The sequence below is a fragment of the Protopterus annectens genome, chromosome 5.part0, assembly GCF_019279795.1.
Source record: "Protopterus annectens isolate FY-2018-M chromosome 5.part0, PAN1.0, whole genome shotgun sequence".
In the NCBI taxonomy this organism is placed as follows: Eukaryota; Metazoa; Chordata; order Ceratodontiformes; family Protopteridae; genus Protopterus; species Protopterus annectens.
Genome location: NC_056735.1, coordinates 300904692 through 300928013, shown reverse-complemented (window position 1 = coordinate 300928013; position 23322 = coordinate 300904692). Strand labels below are relative to the sequence as shown.

The following is a 23322-nucleotide window of genomic DNA, read 5'->3' as shown; positions in this document are numbered from 1 at the left end:
GTGCCCTAAAGAAGTTGCTAAAATGGTCTAAGTTGGTGGTGAGGTGGTACCATTAGGGCTGACAAAAGTTGCCCAACTTGTGATCATATTTCAGCAGGGATGAAGTGATGTGGGTGGGGTACAGTCAGGGTCTAGTTTAGTAAGGACCAGGTCAAGGATATTACAATCTATAAAGGGTAGTTTTGCAATGTGCTCCAGCACACTGGTATAGCAGTCTATAAAACCCTTAGCATATCCACTGTCCGAGGTGGAAGTGCATCAATCAATGCTTGGGCAACTGAAATCCCCTGGCAGAAAGGTATTTGGTTTAATATTTAATGCCTCAACAGTGTTAAGGCAATTTACATGATCTTTGGAAGATACTGATGGGGTTAGTTAGTTGGTTTAGATATCCAGGTTAGGGCCATGGGCAATCTGATCCAAGGTGATGGTGTTCCTGACAAACACAGATACTCCTCTACAGTTATTCAAAGACCTGAAGGCATGACAGGTAAATCCTGTTATAAAGGGAATTTTGTCATTATGTTAAAACTGTTACTTAATAACTACACAAACATGAATGTGTTTCAGTTACAGATGGGCCTGAAGTTATGGCATCTTTCTTCTTACACTGCTAGCACTGACTAATGCCACTGAAACACTATTAATTTTGACTCTGCCTAAAAAAGAACTATAGAGATAACCAGTGCTTTAGCAGAATGCAGAAGCTCTGCTATGTATAAGCCATCCCTAGTGAAACTTAAGTCTTATCTACTATCTCATTGGACACATACTGGATCCCCTCAGAATGATATCAACTACTTAGCTAAATGTTAAAGCCAATTATTTTGGTATCTAGGCATCATTCTTGGTGAATGTAAGATACCAGTCAAGGCCAGCATCCTTCCTTCCCCCAACAAATGCGTAGTTTTGTCTCTCTGCATAGCCCTCTGGGTACAGTGCCTCAGGTCATTCACTTCTACACTTGTCAGTACTAGGTCACAGTCATATTGGTCTGGTGTGAGGTACCTTAGGGGCCCTTATGACATCATAGATCCTGGCATTGGACACGCAGTTAATAGTCACCCTGTTCATGTCCTGAACTCTGTATGCTTACAAAACATTTACCTGTGTGGAAGCAGACTTAGTGGTCTTTATAGGATAAGGTCTGTTTTCCGACTTTTGGGTGAGTTATGTGGAGCTGTAGTTTGTGCGTGTATGTCTCTGTGTAAATGTAGTTAGAGTAGGTGTCACCTTGTGTGCTTGAGGCTGGGTTCTTTTAGTGTGCTCTAGAAAGCTTTAGCTAATTTTTCTTTATAGCCTCAGCATAAATTATAGGCCAAGTGGTGCTTTGTGACTGATACAGCATTGTGTTTACTGACAGTGGGTTGATGAGAGAGGTTTGCTTCAGTATATCTTAAACATTTACTGTTCTATCAAGTTGTACTATCAATTAGTAGAAACAGTGAACAATCATTAAGCATAAGGTAGTTGTTACACTACCTTAAAATAACTAATGCAATCAGACTGGCTAGAGAAGGTGTAAGAGCAGACTGTTAAACCATGTTGCCAGAAGATGAAGGACTATGGCTGAACATAGTACTCGGGGATTGGAGGGAGACTACTACGGAAGACCCTGAATATTTATGGATGAAGTACTTATGGTGATATTCTGTAGTTAGATTAGATAATAGCTAATGTAGCAGTACCTAGGGCAAAGACAAACTACAACAACTTCACACAATTACTCTACAGAGATAAAATGCCCAGTACTATACAGGTCACTTTTAAACACTGCAGAACAGCTGTTAGGTGCTGAACATTGTAGCATTAGTTTATACAACTACATTAACAACAAACTGCTAACATTACATAGCTACATTTTAGGATCAGAGATGTTAGGTGCTGAACATAACTTTAGAAAATAACAATCATCAATCCTTAGAACAGAACTGCTAACCTTGTACAACGTGGAATACTTGTGCACACCACAAAGTAGTCACTGGGTACTGGCCATTGTAGATACAGCCTGCAAAAGCACAGCAGCAGCTAAGCAGTAACGCCAAACAAGGCAGAAGTGCACCCAACACAGCAACGTCTAGGTAATGGCCCTTAATACAGTTGAATAAAGAACAATACACTATGGGCTACACACAATATATACAGCCTGTACAAGCAGAGCAGTCATTAAGCAGTAACAGTGAAGCAGACCACGCAGCCACCACAGCAATTTCTAGGCACTGCACCTTAAAATAATGCAATCAAGTAACAGGCAATACACTAAACTAGCAGTATTTAGGCAATATTATAACTGAACCTAGTTTCAGTTACAGACATTTTAACAGCAAGAGAGTTACAATGCACTACATACTACAAAGGAATTAAGCAATGTTTGCCATCAATGATGAATATTGGCAATATTGGCACCTTAAAATAATGCAATCAAGTAACAGGCAATACACTAAACTAGCAGTATTTAGGCAATATTTCAATTGAACCTAGTTTCTGTTACACACATTTTAACAGCAAGAGAGTTACAATGCACTACATACTACAAAGGAATTAAGCAATGTTTGCCATCAATGATGAATATTGGCAATACTCCTAGGAATCAATGTCACTTTGCTCCTTCTCTGACCTGGAGAGAAACAGCAGCAGGATTAATCCCAAGCTGGTTCCTGACAAGCAGTTTGCAGGCTCTTCGGTGATCAGCAGTCTCAATCCAGGTATAGTATTCTCCTCTAGATGTCTAGGATACCACATACTGCAGCTCAGCACAACAGAGTCAAGCTGTACAATGGCCAAACATTAAAACTGAAAAGGTTTCTACCAAGACAACAACCAATTAGGGAAGCCCCATACACACACTGTCCAATCAGAGACAACCACGAATCAATTTTCATAAAAACTTAACTAGCCATGCCTCTCAAGTGTACCTCATTACAAAGAACATACCTCATTTAGGGTCTTGGAAAGTTCATGTACCTCAAAGTTCCACACACTGAAAGGGTCCGACACATATTCTGTGTTAGGAGTTTATTAACTGATATCCATGGCAAACAGAAATGACTTGTGTAAATTCATTAAAAGATCTTTTTTTATAAGTAAAACTGCATATTTTAACGATACTATGACCTTACCAGTTGAAGTTGTTAGTAAACCATTAGTATGTGTTAACATTTTTCCCATTTGTTCCACATTATGAGGGTAGGTGCTCCTCATTTTGGGGGTGGAAGGTTGAGAGCTATGTAACTAGCATCATAAATGCTCAGTCTCTCATTTCTCATACATCCTATAGCCACCCCTATGAACATGCTCTTACATATTTCTTTTTACTTTAAATTCTAGCCTATGTGTCCCTAATTGACCATATTCTTTTAATATATTCTCCATCAGCATGCCAAAAAGAGAAATGGACATAGGCACCTTTCATTTATACTTTAAAAAATATATATACATGGCACATTTTCCCAGTCCATAAAACATGCTAATCACCATCATGAAAAAAAAAGTTGCAACATGTTGCCATTTATGACCATACCATATCCTCCATATTCCATCTTATTTTTTCCACCACATCACCAGAAGAATCATAACCAAAGCATCATATAGATGGTCAGCAGATTTCCCTGTTCAGTCTGCCTAACTCTTCAATTATTTCATATTTTTTTCCATTCACTCTTCTACCTTTTATATGCTTTGCCTTACTAGTAAATTATACTTCTAGCTAAGAATGTGACTTAGTCATCCTGCAGGAAGTTGTGTCCCAAATAAATAAGTGATGCCAAAATCATGGACTGAAACTAAATGCCACAAAATGTACTGCTGTATCCTTTGGGAAGTAATCTACCCCAGGGAACTACCACACTGACAGTATGCCCCTAAGAGTCGTCCAAATGTTTGGAATTTGGGAACTTATGTGACCAATGACCTAAGTTTTGATCTACATATGTCCAGTGACCACAGAGATACCTTACTAAAAGAATACAATACCTAAACAACATGTCCTATATGGACCAACTCAAAGCCTTTACTATACTCAGCATCCTACAGACTAAGAGGTGACCTGTGCCTGGCATGCAAGGCATACTCTGACCCAATACTGATGGAGCTGCTTCACATCAGCAAGTCAAATGGCATCAGAAATACTTGATCTAGATATCTAAACCTCTTCAAGATCAACAAAACAGTTTGGATGCACAGGTATATCTCACAGAAAAAGCCTGAAATAATGGGGGGGGGGGGGGGGGGGGCAAAGGCCCTGGAACAGTCTCTCCACCAACATAAAACAAAGTTCATCCCTGTCTATACTGATGGGCAACGTGGATGTACAGATGGGAAGCAGAAAATTTACCACAGGGGTGAACCATGTACTACTAATGAATACAGACAGCCCCTAAATGCTTTATATTCCAGGCACTGGTCCCCTTAAATTATCTATGGTATGATCCCACTTATTTTTATTAGGAGTAATACAGAATTATCGACCATGGGATGGGTAATGCCAATTTCTAACCAAATGGGATAGGTTAATTCGAACACATAAAGGGAAAATTGTGAGGCTTGAAATGGCTCACAAGGGCAGATAGCTTAGTACTTACCCATAAACCTATGAACTGTGTATATACACAAAAGTCATTAAACTACATCAAGATGTAGGTAAAGGCCACTGTCCTCCTCCATAAAATCCATGCAGTATAACAACATACAGTAGCGGATTTCCATTATATTCTACACAACAAATTAAACACTGTGGTAAGGACTCAAACTTATGGACTTGTTTTAAAACTTTCTAAAAGATGGGTCACTTACAAGAGTCATAGGTGACTCACTCAAGCAACACAAAAGGTCCCAACACATTACCATATGAGCCACTCTTTAAAAACTAAATAAAAATGAAATAAATAACAATGAAGACAATCTACATGGCTTCATGGCTGTTCAAGGGCTAAAATGTACAGCAGATTAATCTGATTAGTAGCTGAACATGCAAAACAAGAGCAGAAGATTGTACTGCCCAGATGAAAGCAAAACATAATTCAAAAAGGTAAACACAGACCAACGAGTTCAGCAGGACAATGCTGCGGGCACGGTAAAGAAAACACTGAAGTGCAAAAAGGGGTACTCTAGCAGATGGTGAGCTGGCTTGCCACAGAATTGCCCAGAGGCATGTTATTCTATCTAGATAAGTAGTGCACTAAGTTCTGGACACCACCTAAGGCAGAATTCCACTAAAGTGGATTCAGGTATACATACAAATACAAATAAGAGCAAGCAGAGAAGAATGGATTTTCAATGTGACTAGGTTACTACGTTTGCTTATTTTTCCTAAATATATTTACTAGATATAAAGTAAAAATAAATTAGTATGATACACTTGTATAACAATTGTTAACCATAACTACACACCATCCATCTAATAAAAACGAAAAATAAAATGACAGCGTCAACGCTTTCAGCAAATACGTAAAGCAACAGTGCAAATGAAAACAATAACAGCAGTGCGAAGCAATTTTATTCACATAACAATATAAACCAAGACGTTATGACGCTTAACTACATTTAAGCGACTCTATATATGATTCAAGCCAATTTTCACTGAAAACAAAACCCATGTTTTTATCCAAAGAAAGATAAAAGACAATACAACTTTTACCTAAAACTGCAAGGGGCACGTACCACTTCTAAACCTGAAGGAAAGCAACTGACAAGAAAATTTCAACAGAGAAAAAAATCACATTGCAAAGCTAAGTCAGCTAGGAAAATAACCACATTAAATCAGTGAAGGCGAAGCACAGTTTCTAAAGGAAAGAAAACGTGGTTAACAAGAAGAGATGGAGAAAGAAAAATGCAGCTTCAGTGTTATTCTTGTACAAAGGTCCCAACTAATCTTCACGAGTCTAGTGATCTTTACCCTACCCCCAGGCGATCATACTTACTTTAATTATTGTGTCGGTTAAATATATTATGCACCAGCCCCCCACTACGAGAAGGACTACTGATACAGGGATCATTATGACACAAAAATGATTTACAGACAACCATAACAAATACAACACGTTGAAACCCCATAAACTACTTCCTGACTACTGCGGCCAATTACGTCAGGTCGTAAGCACGCCATTTCGTCACAGCTGTCAAACTGTTATTAAACAGCGCAGAAAGTACAATTTTTTAAAGAAGATTTCATTAGTTGAAAATATGCTGTTTTAGACTGGTTCACATTTCGTAATATACAAAAGTATGGCCAGCTTGCACTAGTAAAAAGATTGCTTTTACCAGCAGGCGAAATTGTAGTAGAGGAAGAACAGGCTGTTAGCATACCTCTCAACTGTCCAGATTTTTGCTATATATTTTTGGTGTGGTCCTCAAAACAATTGATATTTCCAGGCAAGTCACTAAACAATGACATACATCTGAGCTTCAGACTTCATATCTTTCAGAAAATGCGTGCCAACACAAAACCTATTAGTCTAGCAACTTTTTTAAGTTTAAAAGTGCACTTTTTATAAAATCTGTCCCGTCTCATTATTTCAGGCGTTGCCCAGATTTCTTAAGCTAAGAGGCATAGCTCTTAACCGCTTAGCATAAAAAATCTGGACAAAGACAAAAATAATGAGGGACAAAGACCTAAAAATAGGGACAAATTTTAAATATTGCTCTTATAAACTTAGACATTTGCTAGAATAAAAGGTGTTGTGTTACCATGCATTTTCAAAAGGATATGAAGTCTGAAACTCAAATGTCTCTCATAGGTTCATAGGTTGGTACTAGGCTATCGGCCCTAGGGCCTATACAAGCCTAGCCATAACAATTCCCTGGCTATTTCTTCCCACACTATTTACTTCCCTGGACCCCTGTCTAGCAGGGCGACTGACGTGATCCCTGGATTGAATTTCCTTTCTCCCATCTAATCATCAAGGTTCCTTTTGAAGAGGGCCAAAGAGGCGCTCTGCTTGACATGTATGGGCAGTCTATTCCAGAGTCTGGGGAGTCCCTGAGTCAGGAACCTATCCCTCCAGCATGTTTTGTTTATTGTGATGACAAGATTTAGATGCCTGGAGCATGTCGCTCTGAGGGATTGGGATTTCTTTAAGTGTAGCATGTCCAACAGCTCTGGGTTTGACATGGCCTTGTATGTTAAGCAGAGATCATCTCGAAGTAGAATATATGCGACAGAGTATAGCTGGAGTTTTTTAAGGTGGTCAGCATAAGGCATCTGCTTTAGGCCTGTGATTCTTTTAGTAAGGTATTTCTGCGGCCTTTCCAGTTGTTGCAGATGTCTTGAGAGGTACATACCAAATGGGGCGTTGTATTCTATAATGGGTCTAATGAGGGATGAGTACAGTGGGACAATGACCTCCTTTCTTCTGGATGAAAAGCCCTTAATGATGAGGTGTGCCACATAGAAGGATTTCCTGACTGTTGTGGCGTTGTGGTTATTGAAGGTGAGACCACTGTCCACCTGTGTCCCTAAGTCTCTTATCACACTTTCAGTGTTTAGTGTATTGCCACCTATGTGATAATTCTTGGGTACATGTTTTTTCCCAAAGGGGTTAACTATACATTTCTTGGTATTGAGCTTGAGCCCATGGCTCTGGCACCAAGCATCTGTTTCTGTAAGGCCCTTTTGTAGAGTATCCACATCATTTGGGGATTCAATAATGGCTGCCAGTTTGCAGTCATCTGCGAACTTTGTTAGCCAGAGTCCCTTAGTGTTCACCTGTACTTCAGAGAAGTAGATGCCAAACAAGAGAGGTCCCAGGACTGAACCCTGAGGTACTCCACTTGTCACTTGTCTGAAGCTGGATTTGGAGTCAGCTACTTTTACACTGTGGGCTCTGTAAGTAAGTCAGTTGGCAACCCATTGAGTGACGTAGGGATTAATGCCCAGCTTAGTAAGTTTATCTATTATTCCAGATTGGGGGATGGTGTCAAAGGCCTTGGTGAGGTCCAGATAGGCTGTGTGGACTGCCTTACCCTCATCCACGGCTCTGGAGACTGATTCAAAGAAGTCAGTAAGGTTCAGGAGACAAGATTGGCCCTTCATGAACCCAAACTGGGTGGGGTCGAGTGTTTTAAGGTTGCCAATGTCTTTGTTTATAAGTTCCATGATAATACGTTCCATGGCCTTGCAGATCAGGCTTGTCAGACTGATGGGGCAGTAGTTCCCGGAATCCGAGGTGGATCCCCCCTTGTGGAGTGGGATAACTGTAGCTGTGCGCCACTCAGTGGGCACGAAGCATGAGGTGAGGGTATGATTAAACATGACACTTAGGTGAGGTGCCAGTTCATTTTGTAGTTCATGTAGTACACAGCCCAGGATGTCATCTGGTCCCATAGATGCTGTATTCTTAGCTTTGGAGAGTGCATTTTTTACCTGAATGGCTATTACCGGAATTTGGCAATCTTCCAGTATTGAGATGGGCCATTTAGGGGGTGAGAGGGGGGTGAAGTTGGCACTGAATCGATCTGCCAGGATATTGGCAATATCCTTGGGATCAGTATATTTAATACCATTCTGTTGTAGCTCAGAGCAGATCTGAGCATTGCCATTTAGATTCTTGACATAGTTATAGAATGCCTTGTGGTTGGCTTTGGAATCTTTGGCAATTTTATTTTCATAACTAGCTTTGGAGTATTTTATGAGGGATCTCAGCTTCTTACTGAGGCTGGTAAGGGAGTTTCTTGCATCCTGGAATTTTCCTCTTTTCTGAAACAGTTTTTTCCTTTTGTTGTAAAATTTGTTTATGGCAGGGGACCACCGGATTGGCTTCCTTTTTTGGAGGAGAGCACCTTGGTTCTATTTGGGATGGCACGATTCATGCATGAGTGGATGTGCTCGTACAGTGCCTTAGTGTAGGACTCAGCAGTCAAACTTTCAGGTTCCCGTCTTCATGAGTGTCATGAAATTTGTAACTTCTGACTTGAGTAGCATGAAGTTGGCCTTGGAGAAGTTTTTTATGGAAGTTTCCTTACTGGGGGGTGGGATGTGGATATTAAGGGCAATTAGATTATGGTCTGACCTGACCAACGAGGGGGTGACCATAGGTGTGCAGCATCGATTTCCCATGTTGGTAATGACCAGATCTAGGATATTGGAGCCCCTGGCGGGATTATGGATTAGTTGATCCAGGGCACTGGAATTTATGAATTCCAAGAACTGTTGGGCAAAGGTGTTAGTGCATGAGTAGTTTTACCAGTTAATGGCAGGGTAGTTGAAATCACCCAGTATTAGGGTGTTTGTTTGTAAATTAATATTTTACAGTATGTTTAGAAAGGTGTAGTGAGAATCTTGGGGCATGGTGGGGGATCTGTAGCAAGCTATAATTTAGATTGCAGTCTTACCTAGTGTTAGCTGCACCTGGAGAATTTCAAACACATTGTGTTGGGCAACTAACCTGGTGGTGTGAATATCCATGGTGAATATGGGCACTCCTCCACCTTTAGTATTTCGATCCTGGTTTGGTAGCCGAAAAGTGTGGTAAGAGTTGTAGCCTGGTATTGCAGGGGTGCTCTCTGGAGCCTTGAACCAGGTCTCAGTTACTGCACAGATATCGATGTTCTCCATTTTTAGGAGTGCCTCGAGAGAGTGCATTTTGAGGTTTAGACTTCTAGCATTGAGTAGCATTACCTTCAGATTTTGCATGCTTGTACCTGTTACGGTGGTGGTTTTGTCCTTTGAACTTTGCCTAAAAAAGGCACTATAGGGGTGGCAAGATCCATAGCCAGTAACCTGAATCCAAGGAGCGACAGGTGCAGACCATCTCTGGCAAAGGATCATTGTCTGTTGATCATGTCATCCCAGGCCGACAGATACTGGATCCCCTTTGAATGACACCAGAAGCTTAGCCAATTGTTGAAGTCAATCATTTTGTCCTTATATTGTGGTATAATTCTGGGCGAAGGCAGGATGCTAATCAGGGCTAGGGTCATACCTGCCTGGGCCACATGATTCGAGAGCTCTTCCATGTCTCTTTTCATGTAGTCCAGGGAGGTACGTCTCAAGTCATTCACTCCAACATGGACAATGACAGAGTCATATTTGTACTTGTTTTGGAGTGACTTGTGTGCATGAGTTATGTGGCAGATCCTGGCACCCGACAGGCAGCTCACTGTAATTTTCTCCTTGTTCAGCCTGGTGAGTGGGACATCAGTGTGCCTGACTATAGAGTCACCTATGACTAAAGTGTTAGGTATGTTGTCTTGCCTTAGGGCTGTTGCTGGGTGGCACACTGGTGTTGTGAGCTATGTGACACTTTGGTTGTGATTGGTGTTTGTTTGCGTTTCAGCTTCGGAGGTCCTTGTTGCTTGGGCAGGTTACAGTTAAGGGCCTCCGCATATGTGGGTTTCGTGTTGCTATGTGTGGGTGTTGGTGGTGTGAGTTTAAAAGGGCTATGTGTTGCTTGAGGTGTAGTGCAGGTGTTAACCTTCTCCTCTTGACTGTCTAGCACAATCTTTGGTGGAGAGTGCATTGCTTCCAGTTTGGCTATGTAAGTGCATCTCTCACAGGTTGTAGTGTTGGGTGGTAGGATGAGAGGGTTGTCTGTGTACATTACCCCAGTATGCCCAGATTCACCAGGTAGACAGGAGAAATCAACAGGAGCTGACCCTTGGACATGTCTGAACCTATGAAGCAGTTCCTAGCTTGCTTTCTAGCAATAGAGTAGACTTGGTTTTATTGGAAGGAAGGACCCCTAGTAACTGGTAAACAGAATGAAAGTTAATCTTATCCTTCAGTATAACATCTGGTGTTTGAGAACACGGTTAGGAAATGAGGCAGAAGAGTACAAGCATTACCAACGTTTACTGACAATAAATAATTCACACCACTTCAGACCACATAATCTACATTCAGGAGTCCTGACAAACAAAGGCGCTGATGACTTACTGAAAAACACTACTGTAGCCTCCTCTGGAAAGGACAAAAATAAACAAATAATTAAACTGACAAAAGTTAAACTTTCTTTGTTTTAGACGACCATTTAAATGTCTAATGGTACACTTTTTCTGTTTCAAAATTCATTGTCATATAAATGGTAACTTTTAAGAATATGTCATACCTCTCAACTGTCCATGTTTTTGCCTTATAGCTTAGGTCCATTCCTCATAAAATTTGAGGTTTTCTGGCAAATGATTGAGGATTAAAATCACTAAATTAAATCACTAAATAATGACAGAAGCTTGGGGTTCAGACTTCAGCCATATCTCTCAACTTCTTAATGCAAAGAATCTGGACAAAGCCTAAAATAATAGGGGGCAAAGGCCCAAAAATAGGATCAGATTGTAAATATTGCTCTTATAAACATAGAAAGTTGCTGGAATACCAGAATTTGTGTTAAACGTAGAAAGTTGCTGGAATAACATGATTTGTGTTAACATGCATTTTCTGAAGGATATAAAATTTGAAACTCAAATTTATGACATCATTTAGTGACTTTAATCCTTAGCGATTTGCCAAAAAAAAACACAAATATTATGAAGATATCAGGCAAAAATCTGGACATTCTGGGAAAATCTGGACAGTTGAGAGATATGCTTCAAACCCTTCAGAGAATGCATGTTAATGCAAAAGCTGTTACCCTAACAACTTTCCAAGTTTATAGGAGCAATACTTACAATTTTTTCCTATTTTAGACCTTAGCCCCCCCCCCCCCATTATTTTTGGCTTTGTCCAGATTTTTTTTTCTCTAAGAGGTTAAGAGGTATGGGATATGTAAACAGTGTGCTAATAAATTGCTTAGCAAATATCCAGACATAACTATCAAAAGAGATTTTACAGGATTATTTTTTAATTAATCAAACTCTGCTTAAATAAACACTTATTCTTGTCAAAGAAGACAAAACAATACTATACCAGTCATAAAACATTAACCATGCACAATGAAGTGATGAGGGAAGGATGTTGAATACATTTGTACACAGTTTCTGAAGGTGAGAAGCTAGTACAGCAGCTTGAAAAGCAAGATGTCGTTTTACCTGTAAATGCTAATATTTAAAAATGTTTTCTGGAGATTGAAGGGAAATCATCTTTGATGCAAGACAATTGGTATTTGTAAATGGAAGGCACCAATAAGTTTGTATAGATCTTTATTTGGGCCATATGATCTTTACAGCAGAAAAACTCTAAATCAAAAATTACTGTCACCGCAGGGAAGATCCAGGTAGCCAAGAAGAAACATGTCTTTGTTCTTCCTTATATTAATTTAAAAAATAGGCAAAAAAATTATTTGAAAATATTTTTAGATCTAGTCTGTATTATTGTAGCGATTTGAAAAATTCTGCTAAATTTTGAGCCAAAACACATCTTAAGCATTCAGTTTGAAGTTTCAAAGGATAACCTACCAGATCTGTTACAGAAAAAAATAAATATCTCCTCTTTGCTCCACATGCCTTGCATTGGGAAAAAAATGACTTTGAAACATGTTCAATAAACCAATTATGTTATTATAATGAATATCCTCACAAATGTTTACTTTTGAAAAGGTACAAACCAGCTGCTCAAGATATCTTGAATATCACTTCAGGACCCATATCTTTTTCCATGAAGTACTTAAAAAGTGCATACAAGAAGCTTCACCTACCACTACCTAATAGAAAATGTCCCCTGCCATTTTATTTTAGGCTCTTAAACTTAGCAGATACAGAGGATATTGTGAGATATACAAAACTGTGTGTGTGTGTGTGTGTGTGTGTGTGTGTGTGTGTGTGTGTGTGTGTGTGTGTGTGTGTGTGTGTGTGTGTGTGTGTGTGTATGGGGGGGGAATCTAGCTGCAAAATGAAACATTCATGTAAAACTTAATTTACCCTGGAAGTCTAACAGAGAGAGAGAGACAGTGAGAAGAAGAAGAAGAAGAAGAAAGGCAATGCATGGTCGACTTAGTTCAATGGCATTTCCATACCTCATATCTTTTACTTGAAAGCCATGAAATATCATTTGTTGCACTCCAATGAAACAGTTTGCACATATTTTTAAATGACTAATTTAAACATTTCCATTGTAATTTAACTTCCTTTATATACTATTGCCATCTGCAGCAGGCAGTGCTTCATATGTATTTTAAGCAGTCTGCTACTGTAAGGTGTTCTTGGTGAGCTGATAGGATTTTAGACTCATTTGCTTTCTATTTATGTTTACAATAGCAGGCACTTTTCATTTGCCTGAAACTAGCAAACAAAACTTATATAGAATGCAAGCATGCAATATGTGCTGACCTACGGCCATTACAGGCTATCAGTGCACACGTCTGTTTTCTGCGTTACTGTGTATACTATTAGTTTAATTATATTACTTGCCTCCAGGTGATAGGTTTACTGTGACAGTTCAATTGCACTTGTGATTGTTCTACAATGCTAAATCTGCTTATTTTGTGTGTGTCTTTTATAATTTGGTGAGACTTTTCAGACTCAGAGATGGGGTGCTTTGAAGAATTTGGCTCTCAAAGTCCATAGAAATCTGGAAAATGAGATTTTGTTCTTTTTTAGCTAAATAGCTGTCTTTCCATATGGTTCTAGCATGAGTGGACAAAACTGAATGCACTGAGGATCAGAATCCCCAGACTGCATTTGCCAAAAAAAAAAAAAGTAGGAGTTTTTTTGCAGGGGGCAAGCCCCCTGTAGCCCAAACTTTATTTATTTATTTATGTATATTTGTTTACCAGGGTAGTGCATTGATCTCAATAGACCATTTGCAGGCTCAGCCTAGATGAACAGGATCACATAAGAAATGAGCAAAACATATTTACAGATACAAAGATACCCTATAAAATGTATACATATTAACAGATGCAAAAATATGCTACAACATTTAGTTCAAGAAGCAGTTTTCAAAGTCAAAAGATGGATGGAAAAATATAATTATGCTTAGCAGAGCTTTTTGGATAAGATGTAGTTATAATGAGTGAGATGGCTTATGCTGCAGGGATAGCAGCATCTCACTATATAGAGAGGCATGGAGCCATTAAAATAGGCAAGTGAAATTGGTTGCAGGAAAGGATACCATAGGGAGGCAATAGAGAAATGGAGAGAAAGTAATGCAGAGGGAAAACAAGTAAAAAGGATAAAGTGTAAGAAATGCAAAGAGAACTTGACTTACTCTCAAACTGGAGCTGTGAAACCAAACCTTAAAATGTAAAAGATAACAGGACTACTGCTCTTATAAACCACAGAATGGTGGAATTTCTTAGAATGTGGGGAAAATATTAATGGAGTTTGTATAGTTCTAGTAGGAACTCGTTTCTTTATTTCTATTAAAGCAACATTTTTTCTAAGTGACATTTGCTTATATAGTCGTATTATACATGGACACACATACTATATGCATATGCCTATACATACCCACACACATACGTGTATATGTGTGTGTGTGTGTGTGTGTGTGTGTGGGGGGGGGGTTGGGGTGGTATTTTATATATATATATATATATATATATATATATATATATATATACATACATAAAGAGAGAGATCACGCATACATATGAGTGTGTGTGTGTGTGTGTGTGTGTGTGTGTGTGTGTGTGTGTGTGTGTGTGTGTGTGTGTGTGTGTGAGTGTGTGTTTGTGTCTGTGTATTATGAGTCTATAAAAGATTCATCAATATCCTGGATTATTTATCATTGATCTAGTGAAACTCAACTGAGAAATGGGCTTTAATAAGAGTTTTATCTGCAAATCCAGCACTCCATATTCCTTGTGGTCGATGAGTTGGGAACCATGATCAACAATCCACAAAACACTGAACTCCATCTTACCTGACCAACTGCAACTATATACATACATACATGCACACACATATCTATATCTATCTATAATATATATATATATATATATATATATATATATATATATATACATATGTATGTATATATATATATATATATATATATATATATATACACACACACACATATATGTGCATGTTTGTGTGTATATGTATGAACATGCACACACATACACACGTGTATGTATATATATATATATATATATATATATATATATATATATATATATTTATAGAGAGAGAAAAAAACACACAAACCCACATCTCTCTCATACATAGGTTAGTACTAAGCTAGCTGCCCTAGCAAGCCATTTTAAGCCTAGCCAATTATCCCTTGTGAGACTCAAACCCTGCACTTTGTGTTTGTAAGGCAAACACCTTAACCATTAGGCCACCAGCCCAACCCCTCAAAATATACATCTTCAGTCTGTAAAGCTCTTTACAGTGGGGAGAATCAAACCTTGCTGTTGAAAGGCATACACCTTGACCACTGTACCACTGACCTTTCAAGTAAGTATATATATATATATATATATATATATAATGAGTACCCACATACACCTGTTATTAAAGGACTACCGAAGATGCACAAAAACGTCCCCCCCCCTCCACTATGACCCATAGTGTCAGGGGGGAAATGGGCCACTGAAAATATTTCCACTTATTTAGAAGATATATTAAAGCCTATTGTCACAGAAATTCCTAGTATCCTAAAGGATACCCATCAACTTTTAGAATTTCTAGACCAAATGGATACTGAATTAATAAAAGGACAACATTTGTTGGTCACCATGGATGTCCAGAGTCTATTTACCTGTATACCTAATGAAGAGGGTATACAATTAATAAGGGAATTATTGCAGATATTCCCATCCTTTGATAGAAACAAGGAAATACTTATATGCCAACTATTAGAATTGGTGCTATACAACAATGTATTTAGTTTCAGGGGGTGCCTGTTCCTACAGGAGTCGGGTGTGGCTATGGGCACCCCCTGTGCTACTACATACACCAACTTGGTTATGTACCAATGGGAGAGGGAATTCATTTTCAGTCATCAGTGGTTCGATAGGATCCTACTGTACAGGCGTTTTGTGGATGATATTCTAATAGTTTGGGATGGAACCCCAGAGGAATTTAATCTTTTCAAGGAATACCTTGAGTCAACAACTGATTTTTTAAGATTCACTGTTGAGACATCTTATGACTCGGTGAATTTCCTAGATGTTACTCTAGATATTAGAGGGGGCAGATTAATCCCCAAACTACATAGAAAGGCATGCTGGAAAAATACTATCTTGCGGTTCGACAGCATGCATCCACGCCATATTTTTAGTGGTATAGTTAAGAGTCAGTTCCATAGAATTCTGAAACTATGTAAAGATAAAACTGACCTGACCTTAGAAGCTGACAAAATGGAAAAGATCTTCATTGAAAGGGGCTATGATAAAAACTTAATACAACACACTAGAGCGCAGGTTCTGGGAGACATTGTACCACCAAATAGGGAAGCAAGGTGTGAACCCCATGTTGGTACTCGTACTCAAAAGTATTTCAAGGAAACAACAGAAAGGCTACATTTTCTAACTACATATACCAATGACTTCTTTTATATAAGAAATATTATTATTAATAATTGGAAAATTCTGACCACAGATGCACAGACCTCACAGCTTATAGGTGGAAGTCCATTATTCACATATAGAAACAATAGAAGTCTAAAAAGACTTTTATGGAATATATCAGATTTTGAGCAAGTAGTAAATCTAACACGGTATATTAGATATGGCACCTACCCCTGCAATCACTGTAGCTACTGTAAATATATCTCCAGGGAACAGACGTTCATACATCCCATGGTTAGCCTCTCTTTTGTACCTAGATTTGAGGCCACCTGTGAAACGTCAGGTTTAATATACTTAGCAACATGCGAATCCTGCTCTGTCTTCTATATAGGCCTCACTAAGAGAAAATTAAAGAATAGAATTTACAACCATCAATATGATATCAAAAATAAAAATGAACTGAATGCATTGGCAAGACATGTCATGCTCCATCCTGACCATTCCTTTGTATTCAGGTTGTTACAGGTTGTAGAACAGAATAAGAGAGGTGGAGATTACATGAGCCTTCTAGAATTAAAAGAATTGCATTGGATTTTTAAACTAAGGGGACATTATCCCCCAGGTTTGAATATGTATGTTTCCCTGAGGTCATACCTCGCTTCACGTAGATAATGCTCAATTCAGGCATAACTAAATGGAGTTTAGCTTTTATATATTTCTATATTTTTCTACACACTATTTTTATACATATTATTTTTTATACATTCATGAGAGTAAGGTTCTACTGGCTTTGACTAGGTTATAAATATACATATATTAAATTGGCTATCTATATACAGTTTAACGTGTCTATTTAGGTTGTTAGCTGTTTATATAAATATTGACATAATTTTGAGTTGAATTATTACAGCTACTTCCTGACATAATATATCAATTGAGCTTACTATAATATTTGATACATGTACTGTATCTGTCTGTCTATTGTCTAGTTGAGCTGACCTAGCATCATCCAGCATGTTTATTCATTTGTTTATTTGTTTATATGTATATATATATTTTTCATATATATTTTAGTATCAAACATGCATTAGGTATTATGTTATATATATTAGTATTTATATTTTTTATTTTCTATTTTCTATTCCTAATATGAATATACCTTTGTTAAATATATATATATTTGTTTATCTAAACGTTAAATAGATTTTTTTAGCATGTTATATGGATCTAAAGGTTTTTTAAAGTAGTTATGAATGACTGCATTTGCTTACTGCATAACAGTATACCTTGTTTTAAGAACTGAGTATCAGTAAGCTATTTCTTTAAATGGCCAGTTCATTGATTGTTTAATTGTCTAATTAATTACTTAATTACAAACAATGATGTGGATGTCTGACTATATATATAAGCACACAGTATTAACTTGATGTCATGGTCTGAAGAAGCGTATCACAGAATACGCGAAAGCGCTTACCGTTTGTTTATTAAAGTCTACTTTTATTTTATTTTCGTGGTGAGTCCGAAGTTTTGTTTCATCATATTTATAGAGAGAGAGAGAGAAAAAAACACATAAACCCACATCTCTCTCATACATAGGTTAGTACTAAGCTAGCTGCCCTAGCAAGCCATTTTAAGCCTATCCAATTATCCCTTGTGAGACTCAAATGCTGCACTTTGTGTTTGTAAGGCAAACACCTTAACCATTAGGCCACCAGCCCAACCCCTCAAAATATACATCTTCAGTCTGTAAAGCTCTTTACAGTGGGGAGAATCAAACCTTGCGGTTGAAAGGCATACACCTTGACCACTGTACCACTGGCCTTTCAAGTAAGTATATATATATATATATATATATATATATATATATATATATATATATATATATATATATATATATATATGTATATATATATATATGTATATATATACATATATATATATATATATATATATATATATATATATATATATATGTATATATATATATATATATATATATATATATATATATATGTATATATATGTATATATATATATATATATATATATATGTATGTGTATATATATATATATATATATATATATATATATATATGTATGTATATATATATATATATATATATATATATATATATATATATATATATGTATATATATATATATATATATATATATATAAATATATATATATATATTATATATATAGAATTTTGAAGCTTAAAACCTTGAAATTCATATGATGATTGAAGATCATATGATCAAAGTTTTAAAACTTTGAAATCCTGAACAGAGATCAGCATACAGTACGGAACATGAGATTTCCCTTTTCCTTGCTGTAGTGCGATCTCGGAGTTGGTTAAGTAGTGGGGGGTTTTGTGATGTGTTGATTGCTTTTTGGGGGGGCTTCTTAATTTCGTGATTTCAAGATCGCAAGGTTCTGAATTCGATATTCTGAACCTCAGGATTTTGGTATTTTGAAATTAAGAAGTGAATTGATATATATATGTACACACACATAGACTGAAAAAGAAACATGGTTTCCTCTTGCTATCAGCTAACTCTATACTGACTCTGGGCATTTCTTTCATTTTTATCACTTTTATTGCATTATGACTTGTGACATAGGCAAACTTACATTGACATAAAAGTTATCAAACCATATTAAGTTCTCATTTACAAATGTTATGCATCCTATACATTGTTCTATACAATATAATCAAACCAAGATTACATAAATTGTTCAGTTCCTGCCTTATCTTAAACTGCATTCCTCCTCCAAAACATTTTTCTACATGTACTGTTCCAACAATTTCCATTTTTTCTATGTAATTTATTCCTACCCTTTTATAAAGACCCCACTTCCTCTTCTTTTATCTTTGTTACAATATTCACTACTGCAAGTGTGGTTATTTTTTACTTTGATTTCCATTTCCTAGTAATCGCTTTTTTTGCCAGCCACCAGAATTAAACTTAACAAGGTCTTACTATGCCTAGGCCATTCAGATCCTGCATACCAGCTCAAAGAAATCATTTCCTCAGTTACATTAATTTATTTGGCCAGTATTCCTGACAGAGTACCCTGCAGGGAATTTTTAAAGTTTGCCAATTCAATACTCTCCTACAACATATGCTCTCAGCCTCTTTGTTCCCCATTATATCTCCAATGTTTGCCATCTACCTGAGGAAAAATTCTTTGAAGTCTGTTTGGGTGTAAAAGTACATATCCAAACACTTCCAGGCAAAAATCCTAAATTTCTAGATTTTGTTGCATATTTGGGAGCTATGTGTATGTTCTTCCATTGTTTCTTTGTGAATTGCTCAACCAGGGAACCAAGCACTGTTAATCAGCTGCCTTTCAGCACATCCTGCCCAGTCTGCCACAGAGAGACATTTTTTGAGTGCAATACTGATGTATGAGTAGGATGGAAAGTGAAAAAAAACTGTGACCAGCTTGTTCCTTTTAGCTTCAATACAACCTCTCTCCCATACATATGCATTCAGTCATTTTCATCAGAGATAATGGCCATGCTCATCAATTACAATCACTTTACTGAACATGCATATATCAGATATCTGACAGTCTTAAAATAGACACTAGCTGGCTTCACACAAATGCACATTACCTCTCCAGAATAATGACCACTGAACTTGAATGAATGACAGCCTCTTTCATCCATAGGAAACCCATGTATCCAGCAATTAAAGACAACTCTGCTGACTATATAGGTTCATAGGTTTATACTAGGCTATCTGCCCTAAGGCATTTATAAGCCTAGCCCAAAGTTTTGTGGCTTACGCCACCCCTTATATGAAAAAATACTGTACCCATTAGTTTGTTGTGCCTCTGTCCAGCAGTGACACAGAGATGATTCCCGGGGTAAACCTACGATCTCCCATCCACAGGTCAAGATTTCTCTTGAACAGAGCCAGCGAGGTGCTCTGCCTCACATGGACCGGGATTTTATTCCACAGCATAGGGATTCTCTGAGTGATAAATCTATCCCTCCAGCACGTCCTATTTATATCCGTGCTAAGGTTTAAGTCGCTTGCTCTAGTGGTTTTGTTGGATTTGGATTTTTTTGAGGTGGAGCATGTCCATTAATTCGGGTTGGACATGGCCTTGTATGTCAGGCACATGTCACCTCTGAGCAGATGGTATGCGACTGAATAGAGCTGGAGTTTCTTCAATCTGGCAGCATATGACAGATTTTGGAGTCCCTTTATCCTTTTGGTGAGGAACTTTTGGGGTCTCTCCAATTGCTGCAGATGTCGGGTGAGATACATCCCGAATGGGGCATTGTACTCGATCATTGGTCTGATAAGTGAAGAGTACAGGGGAACAATGACCTCACTAGATCTGGATGTGAATCCCTTCATGATCAGGTGGGCAATGTAGAAGGTCTTTCTAACCACTTTAGCAACGTGAGTGTCAAAAGAAAGGCCACTGTCAACCTGGGTCCCCAGGTCCCTGATAACCTCTTCTGTGCTTAGTGGATTGCCACCTATATGGTAGCTTGGGGTTACCTTGTTTTTCCCGAAGGGTATGACTATACATTTTTTGGCGTTTAACTTCAGGCCATGGCTCTGGCACCAGCTATCTGTTTCCATGAGCTCAGATATTAGCTCAGATATTAGAATATAATACAGCAAAAATAAAAATTACTGGCCAGAGTAATTTATTTTAACCCCTAAGCACACACTTGACTATCAGTTAGAGCCATTTGTAGGACTGTGACTGTATACCACATTTATTTGGATACATCAAATGAATTAATAAATATATACATAAAAACTACCACACAAGAATTTGTCTTCTCAGTTTACTGTTGTAGGAATAGTGTGGACCCACCCGATATGTCTTAGATTCTTATCTCAAGGATCACTGGAAAGCTTAAAATAATAGTGGAGAAAAAAATACAAATATACATTACCTTTATATACTTATAAACTTACTTGAATAACAGGCTTTGCATTAACATTATTTTATTATTGTGAAGTTTATTAAGTTTGAAACAAAAATTTGCCCTCATCAGTGGCCTTGGTCACACTTTCAAAGAAATTCACCAGATTTAGCAAGCAGGATCTGCTCTTCACAAAGCCAAATTGGGTAGGATCCAAGGTTTGGAGGTCACCTATGTCTTTATTATAAGGTCCATAATAATACGTTCCATGGCCTCCTTACAGATGAGGCTCATCAGGCTTTTGGGTCTGTAATTCCCAGTTCTTTTGCTAGACCACCCTTGTGGAGGTGAATAACTGTTGCTGTTCTCCATTCTGCAGGAACAAAGACTGTGGTTAGGCTATGATTGAAAAGGGTACTTAGTGGTGATGCTAGTTCATGTTTTAACCTGATTAGAAGACAGCTTAGGGTGCTATCTGGTCCCATAGAGGATGTGTTTTTTGCCCTGGACAGAGTTTTGAGCACTTGCTCTTCAGATATGTAGGGTGAGGGGGGGGTTAAGGGAAGGTTTGTTTTAGGTTAGGAGGGGATAAGGGAGTGACATTTTCACCAAACATATTTGTTATCAGGTTTGCTATCTCTGTGGGGTCAGTGTGTGTGATACTGTTGGCCACTAGTTCTGCACATGCTTGGGTCCTACTCTTTAGGTTATGTACATAGCTGTAAAAGGCCTTGTGGTTAGGTTATCCTTGGCTGTACTTGCTAAATTTCTCTCAAAGGAGCCCTTGGTGGATTTGACAAGTTGTCTTATTTGCCTGTTAAGACTGAGGAGGGTGCTTTCCCATTGTTGGAGCCTTGCCTTTCTTTTCTTGGATAGCAACTTTTTGCTTTTAATGTAAAGTTTGTTGCTGCTGGATGTCCACCATGGCAGCTTGTTTCTACTTGGGGCTCTGGCTTTGATTCTTTCTGGTACAGCTGAGTTTATACACTTATGTAAGTGATTGTACAGAGCTTTAGTGTAAGTTTCAGTGTAGTTCCCACTTCCAGCTTGGGGTGGGGTTTGAATACATTTATACCTTCCCCTAGGAGGGTTTAGTTTGCCTTGGTGAAGTGTTTTAGTCTGATTTCACCCTTTGTGAGTTCTGGTGTTAGTGCCAGCTCAAAGGTGACTGATTTGTGGTCAGTATTAACTAATGAGGGTCCGATAGTTGCAACAGTGCACCTGTTTGACATGTTGGTGAAGACCAGATCTAGAATGTTTGTTCCTCTTGTTGGGGTATGTATAATTTGTTCCAGAGCATTTGAACTAACAAAGTCAAGGAACTTTTATGCTAGCAAGTTGGGGCTAGCGTAGGTTTCCCAGCTGATGTTGGGATAATTGAAATCCCCCATAACCAGTGTGTTTGGTAAAATTTGGATTGTCTACAATTTGGTAATGTAGGCTTCATGGGTGTCGTGACCCATGGAGGGGGACCTATAACTGGCTATGACTTGAATGGGGGTCTTACCCACCATATCCTGGACCTGGAGTAACTTCATGAAGTTGTCCAGTCTAACTAGACGGGAAGTGAATTTATCTCTAATAAAGATTGAAACACCGCCTCCTTTGGTTTTTCACGTGTTCATTTTGCGGTCTATAGGTGTGAAAGGCATTGTAGCCTTGCAAGGCTGGGGTACTGTCTGAGGCCTTGAATCACATTTCTGTGACTGCACAGACATCTACATCTTCTTGTTATAGAAGTGCTTGCAGGGAGTGCAGTTTTTGGTTTAAGCTCCTAGCATGTAGCAGCATGAGCCTTATTTTGTTCTGATTGGTTCTGAGTCGTTGGGAGGGTGGCCTAATGGTTAAGGTGTTTGCCTTACAAACACAAAATGCAGGGTTTGAGTCTCACAAGGGCTAATTGGCTAGGCTTAAAATGGCTTGTAAGGGCAGTTAGCTTAGTATGAACCTATGAACCTATAATTCTTCCCATAGCCTTGCATAGGAGACTAGACAGACTTAAGGGTCTGTAGAGGGTCCCCTTTGTATAGAGAGATATATTTTACAGTCTTCCATTCATTAGGCACAAAGCCTATTTGGAGGTGTTAAATAGATAT

At 38.1% G+C, this 23322-nt stretch overlaps 1 protein-coding gene across 1 annotated transcript in view; it reads right to left on the bottom strand.

The window, feature by feature from the left end:
* MBTPS2 (membrane bound transcription factor peptidase, site 2) overlaps positions 1-6082 on the bottom strand; it is a 1092578-nt gene extending 1086496 nt beyond the window's left edge. The window contains exon 1 of the mRNA XM_044072286.1: positions 5919-6082. Coding sequence (XP_043928221.1) covers positions 5919-5993 — 75 coding nt within the window. The 5' untranslated portion in view covers positions 5994-6082. The remainder of the gene's footprint in view (positions 1-5918) is intronic.
* Positions 6083-23322: the final 17240 nt, after the last annotated feature.